At 33.4% G+C, this 7765-nt stretch overlaps 1 protein-coding gene across 1 annotated transcript in view; it reads right to left on the bottom strand.

The window, feature by feature from the left end:
* Window positions 1-506: 506 nt before the first annotated feature.
* Window positions 507-7765, bottom strand: part of smtla (somatolactin alpha) — an 8076-nt gene continuing 817 nt past the window's right edge. Inside the window, 3 exon segments of the mRNA XM_073851115.1 lie at window positions 507-713; window positions 787-966; window positions 4700-4847. Coding sequence (XP_073707216.1) covers window positions 507-713; window positions 787-966; window positions 4700-4847 — 535 coding nt within the window.

Below are 7765 nucleotides of genomic sequence, written 5' to 3'. Positions count from 1 at the left end.
AGTTATAATTTTATCTCATGCAAATTTCCACCATGTTCATCCATAAAGTAAAGCTTTTATTCTTCTCAAACAAATCCCTCAGCCCACACCACACACCCTGGAAACATTTACAGTCTGCTTTGTGGCTTCATTAGCATATTTCTGTATCAAGAGCTTTTTCATCTAACTAATACAAAGGTGAAACCATCTCCACTATAAGAAAAACATGCCTGCAAACACACCAGAGACCTGGAAAGACATTGAAAGACTGTGAGGAGTCTGGATTGCATACAAACTCAAGTTTGGAACAGAAGAGAGGAAATCAATAGTGCAGTTGTGTGTGAGAGCAGTGTGAATCATCATCTGTTCCCTTCAATTTACACCAAATAGCCAGAAAGCCATTTTTCACTCATTTTCACACTAAGGGGTCTCCTTTAATGTTTGCTAACTAGGGTTACTACTGCCAATTTAACATGCACTTTCGATTATTCACAATAAAGCTTTTTCTTTCAGTATAAGATGCGTGTTTAGTAGGAAAGACAGCTGAGCTTGTTGCTCTGACGGCATTTTAGTAGCTTTAGGAAGGTCTCCATCTTGTGGGCGTCCTTCTTAAAGCAGATGAGCAGGTTGTAGTCCCTGAGGACGGACTCCAGCACCTCCGGGGACTGTTCATCGTATGGGTTCAGCGTGTGCTCGAAGATGGACGGGGACGTCAGAATCCCTTCATCCAGCATCTGGGGAGAAACCGGAGTGAAAATGCTGCTCGGCACTGTTGCAATGTGAGATGCTGTGTTATTATTGATTTACCTTGCGGATGAGAACCACCACTCCCTGCTCCAGGCTAAGCAGTTTATCAGACACCCACTTGGTCTTGTTGAGCAAAGAGTCGGGGGCGTCATCGTAACGATTAAGAGTCGTTTGCAAATAGATCAGGGGTTCCATCCACGACTGCACCAGCATCAGAACCGAGTGAAGGAGCCATTTATCCTGCATAAAACACATCAGAGATGTCAAAAGGCTCATGTTATGAACAATTCGATGTTCATTGATTTCCTTTTTGTCTTTTAAGAGTTTGATATATTGTGACAACATACTGTAACTTTCGGAACTTTTTCTCCAGTCCAAAAGGAGCATTACTAAGCTGTGGAAATGACTTGCTTGAACTTTCTGACTTGAGAAACATGAATACATTAACACACAATCGCCCACATTTACCCATCAACAAAACATGTTTGGTTTTCAGAAACCATCCCACCAAGCCACTAAGATGAGTTATTATTCCTAAACACCAGAAAAAAAGATATACACAGTGCCAGTTTGCATATGACTAACAAATGTGGATTATGGTAGCTTGACTTTAAAAGGTTTGTTATGTACATTTCAGGATTTGTTTTGTGAACCAGTCTCACTGTAATGCTGACAAGGGCTGTATACACAGTTGAAGTCAAAAGACAAATGCATGTTATTTATTTATTTATTTTTTTTATCTAGTACTGACCTGAATAAGATACATAAAACATGCTTATAGTCCACAATAGAAAATAATAGTTACATTTATAAAAATGACCCTGTTCAGAAGTTTACATACACTTGATTCTTAATACTGTGTTGTTACCTAAACGATCTACAGCTGTGTTTTTAGTTTTTGTTTTGTTTAGTGATAATTGTTTATGAGTCACTTTGTCCTGAACATTTAAACTGTACGCTGTTCTTCTTCAGGTCCCACATTTTTTTTCAGCATTTTTGTTGTTTTGAACCTTTTCCCACAGTGACTGTATGATTTTGAGATCCATCTTTTAACACTGAGGACAACTGAGGGACTCAAATGCAACTATTACAGAACGCTCAAGTTCAAACGCTCACTGATGCTCCGGAAGGAAAAACCATGCATTAAGAACCTGGGGGTGAAAACTTTTTGAATTTGAAGATCAGGGTAAATTCAATTTATTTTGTCTTCTGGGAAACATGTAAGTGTCTTATGTAGTTTCTGAAGGGCAGTACTAAATGAAACTAATATGATATTTAGGCAAAATAAGAAAAATTTACACATCTTTATTCTGTTCATAAGTTTTCACCCCTCGGCTCTTAATGCATAGTTTTAACTTTTGGAGCATCAGTGAGCGTTTGAACCTTCTGCATTAGTTTCATATGAGTCCCTCAATTGTCCTCAGTGTAAAAAGATAGATCTCAAAATGATACAGTCATTGTTGGAAAGGGTTCATATACACAAAAATGTTGAAAAACCAACAAATGTAGGACCTGAAGGATTTTTCTGAAGAACAGTGGGCAGTTTAACTGTTCAGGACAAACAAGAGACTGATCAACAGCTATTACTAAAAAAAGAAGAAAAGAAAAAAAAAAGTGGATCATTCACGTAACATCACAGTAATAAGAATCAAGTGTATGTAAACTTTTAAACAGGGCCATTTTTATAAATTCAACTATTATTTTATCTTGTGGAATATGTGAAATATCTTATTCATACTATTTCCATCAGTATCTCATTCATACTAAACTAACATTGATTCAGACATTGCAAAGATTGAGGCTGTTATTGAAAGATGAGACATCAGCAACTACTGGACTCCAAGCTTCAATTTTACATGTGGAAAAGGCATTTACAAGCAGTCACAAAAATGTTCAATTTATGCTAAAGGTCAGAGAAAATGTCATGAAAAAAGGAATTATAAATATATTTTTTTGACTCACATTTTACATGAACCTCAAGTAAACAAACAAATCAACAAACAATAAATAAATAAATAATGACATGACCCCATTCACAGACTCCAAACTCTAAACAGACTAAACATTCTGAATACAGCAGTCAAGACTATAGCCTTTACAAATCAGCACAACCTCCCAGTGAAGGAGAGGTTACAGGAGGTAATCCATTTTTAGTGTTTTGCGACACTTTTTATTCACTGTAGCTCCAGATGAATTTTTCAGAGACTGTAAAATGTCTAAATCAAATGGAAAGATGTGTCTACTTTGGCTGTGTACAGTGATAGCGTGATGAGACTCATTAACTAGAAAAAAAAAAAAAAAACTAAACCAAGAATAGAATAGAACTAAAATCTATTTCAGCAGGTGGAAAAAAAGTGAAAAAGATATATTTGTTCTAAAGAAAGATTAGTCTCTCCATTGAAAATGCTGTCACATAGTAGTGGATTAGATGAACAAGACAGCCAATTGTCGCCGTCTTTTACACAATACACGTTAAGCAGAGCTCATTTGTGCAGAGCTGGAATACATGGTTTAAGTTTCAGCGTACAAGTGTATGCTTAACCTGTATTGAAAATTGCATGGATGGATGTGAATTAAATGATCTTTGGATGCTTTTTAAAAACATTACCCTTCATATTTTCTAAATAAACTGCAATCAATCAATCAACATTTTCCATCCTTCTTTTGATTTTTTTTTTTTTTTTGAATCTTAAATCAAGATACATTTACCTGAGAAGCTTAATAATTTCTTGTACAATGAATAAGACCTGACCTGAATAAGACATTTCACATAAAAGATGTTTACATATAGTCCACAAGAGAAAATAGTAGTCGAATTTATAAAAATGACCCTGTTCTTAAGTCCTTAGTGTGAAAAGATGGATCCCAAAATCATACAGTCATTTTACCGTACATTTTACAATCAAGACACTGTGGATCATTCAGGTAAAAGCACAGTATAAAGAATCAAGTGTATGTAAACTATTGAACGCGGCCATTTTTTTTTTTTTTACTATTATTTTCTCTTGTGGACCATATGTAAGTGTCTTCTATGTGAAATATCTTACTCAGGTCAGTACTAAATAAAAACAACATGCATTTTGTGTATGGTCTCTCTTATTTTAGTAAAATAATTAACATTTTGCAGATTCTTTTCGACTTCAACTATATTTATTTTTATTAACTGATTGATTGAATCAATAGGCTGAGGAAGCTAAACTCGATTTAAAGAGAAAACTGAATTATTAATCTCACTCCATTGGAAGATATGTTTTCTTGTTTGCACCAAAAACCTGCTTAAGTTTGATTATTTATATTGATTTATTTTCAGAAAGCAAGACTTAATATCTCAAGTCATTTTGACTTTCAAGTAAATGTCTGGATTTAAGAATGTGATATAAAATGTGATGTGAAATAAAATAAAATAAAATAAAAAATAAAAAAATAGTAAAAATAAAATAAAATAAAATAAAATAAAATCACTGTCTAATTCAAAATATCGGAATGCCCCTAAAATATGGTTAATTTACTTGGGAAGAAATATTGCAAAAAAAAAAAAAAAAAAACACTGAATTAAGTGGATTTTTTGTCACCTTAATAATTGACATTTCTTGTTTTTACATGTAAACTTCCCTACATTTTTTATTTATGTCATTAAAAAAAGCCCTTGAACGCTTAATTTAGGTTGTACTGTACAGTTTAATGCTTAAGATGTATTAAAGATGTACTTTGAAATGTTACCATAAATCAGGATCCAAAGAACCATGATCCACATATCTTGCTAATGTTAAAAAAAAAAAAAAAAAAAAAAAAAAAAAAAAAAAAAAAACATTTTTACGGGAAATTTCAAAATTAAGAAATGGAAATGGAGTCTTGGCAAACAAAACAAGCCAAACCTCCTTTGGGAAGCCAATAGCTCTTGAGTCAATAAGGTTTCTCACTTTACAATACAAGCTTATATTTCCAACACAAAATCACTGAAACATCTCCTCACCGATATCTGCTGAATCTCACTCTTGGAGCCTGGAATGGGGAAGGGTTTGGTGTGGCACATGTTTCCTCCCTGATTCCTCAAAGCATGAAGTGGGTACGGGACAAACATCTCCTCCTATAGGACACATGAAACATAAAGATTAGGAAATCTTAGAGGAGTTTTGAGTTTTAGATGTTGTGAATGTGCCATTTAGGCTGCATTTGACTCTTAGATTTGAAAATTTTAGGATTCAGTGCCAATAGTTCACATTAAAATTTCCCACTATGTCACTTCTGACGACAGAAACGCCTTCCTTATAAAGACTTGAAGTGAGAAATGAAATTATACCATCATGCTCTGCATGTTTTCCCACTGCGAGGAGACAATCTACCTAAGAATGGTGAAATAATCTAACAGGACTGATAGGCATCTCACAGTGTTTATAATGAGTCTGATTATTCATTAAGATTATAGTCTCATTAATTCAAAGTCATGCACACAGCTGGCAATAATGAGGCAGGGTTGATTAAATGAGACAGAATAATGACATTAAATGAAAGAAAACTTGCTATCAGTCTGGCTAATAATATCTCAGCTGATGAGATGAAATGAAATTTGTTATCTGATTCTGTGTTTAATATTTCTTAAAGCAAAAAAATATGCAGAGATTTAGCAACATTTCATCCATATGCTTTCTACACAGTCAAAAACTATAATACAACGTCATATGCTTTAATAAATTATTTTACTGCAAAAAAATGATGTTCTTTCTCTGTATTTTTTCAAGTTTTCTTCATTCTAAAAACAAGACTTTTACTTGAGATGCAAAATAACAATATTATATACTGTTTTCTGAAAAAATGGACCAAATTTTAGTGGGTTAGTGTCAGTAAGTAAGTATTTTTTTTTTTTTTTTGAAACACTTTTTTTTCTTCCGAAAATAAGACAAGATGATATGACTGTCATTGAGATCTAATTATGTAATTTTGCTGTTCAAATAAATGTGTTTGATTTAAGAAAAGAAAAACGAAAACACTAAGCAAATTACTTTTTGCAGTGTTCATTATGTTGTAGTGCTACACAATGGATATGTACTACACTATGTACTAAAAAAAAAAAAAAATGCCCAGTACAAATATCTAAACAACCCCCCTTGATTTTAAAAATTAAAATCAAGTACAATCAATGCCGCTCAAAAGTGTGGGATCAGTAAGACTTTTAATGTTTTTTATGTTCATCAATGCTGCATTTATTTGAACAAAGATACAGGAAAAAAATAATAATATTGAATAATAGAATAATATGCTTTAAAATATAATTTATTCCTGTAATGCAAATGGGAATTTCATCAGCCTTTTTTTCCAGTCTTAAGTTTCACTTGATCCTTCTGAAATCATTCTAAAATGTTAAATTATTATTATAATTATCAATGTTGGAAACAGTTGTGCTGCCAATGTATTTTTTTTTTTTTTTTTGAAACCTGTAATTCTTTTTTTCAGGATTCTTTGATGAATAACAAGTTAAAAAGAACAGCATTTATTCAAAATATAATCTTTTATAACAATGTAAATCTATGCTACCACTTTTTATTAATTTAACACATCCTTGGTGAATAAAAGTATTAATTTCTTAAAAAAAATAAAGAATAAAAATGTACTGACCCCAAACTTTTAAACAGTAGTGTATATTGTTAGAAAACCTTTCTGTTTTAAATAAATGCTGTTGTTTTTAACCTTTTATTATCAAGGAAACCTGAGAAAAAGCATCACAGCTTCCAAAAAAAAAAAAAAAAAAAAAATTAAGCAGCACAACTGTTTGAAAAAAATCTGCATATTAGAATGATTTCTTAAGGATCATGTGACACTGAAGACTAGGGTAACGATGCTAAATTACAAAAACTAAATTACATTTTAAAATATATTCACATAGAAAACAGTTATTTTAAATTAAAATAATATTTCACAATATTACAGTTTTTCTCTGTATTTTTGATCAAATAAATGCAGCCTTGATGAGCATAAGAAACATCTTTAAAAACCATTAAAAATCTTACTGATCCCAAACTTTTGAGCCGCAGTGTACTTACTAAGCAAAATGATCTAAGATATTAAAGGAACACTCCACTTTTTTTGGAAATAGGCTCATTCTCCAACTCAACCCCCCCGAGTTAATAAGTTGAGTTTTACCGTTTTGAAATTCATTCAGCCGTTCTCCTGTTCTGGCGATATCACTTTTAGCATAGCTTAGCATAGATCATTGAATCCTATTAGACCAATAGCATCACGTTCAAAATGACCAACGAGTTTTGATATTTGTCCTATTTAAAGCCCCACTAAGTAACTTTTCCCTCAATGCTCCCTCTACAGGTTAGAAGCGGAATTGTCCATTACCACGGTCGTAAATAATTTAGCCTACCATCGTGTCACATGCACGTTATTTGTTTGAAAGGCTATCCAGGACCGGCTTTGGAAATAACGATGTCCAGTGACAAGGTAGAGTATGTTGTATGACATTATAAAAGTATGAAAACCTTCAGTGAAGCCTGCCGTGAAGCAAGTCGCATTTGTAGTATCATTTGAACTACAAAACCGCGACCCGACGACCCAAAGTTACATAGTGCTGTTATGGCTGGTAGAGGGTCGCAAAGTGAATACGAAAGTGCCGTTTCACCCTGTTATGAGTTGATGAACCACTGACATGAGTTCGGAAACATTATTTTAAGGTAAAAAAAAATTACTTAGTGGGGCTTTAAAACTTGACTCTTCTGCAGTTATATCGTGTACTAAGACCGGTGGAAATGCAAAGCTTCAATTTTCTAGGCTGATAAGATTAAGAACTACACTTCCATTCCGGCGTAATAGTCAAGGAAGTTTGCTGCCGTAATATGGCCGAAGCAGGAGCAGTAATACCACGCAGCACATGTGCAAATGCTAAACTAGCTGGGAACTCATTTCTTATAATACTCCGCCTGCTTCGGCCATATTACGGCAGCAAACTTCCTTGACTATTGCACTGGAATGGAAGTGTAGTTCCTAATCTTATCAGCCTAGAAACTCGCAGCTTTGCATTTCCACCGGTCTTAGTACA

This window comes from Garra rufa, chromosome 11, assembly GCF_049309525.1.
Source record: "Garra rufa chromosome 11, GarRuf1.0, whole genome shotgun sequence".
Lineage (NCBI taxonomy): Eukaryota > Metazoa > Chordata > Actinopteri > Cypriniformes > Cyprinidae > Garra > Garra rufa.
Note: the sequence above shows the minus strand (reverse complement) of the source record. Positions and strands in the feature narration are given on the sequence as shown.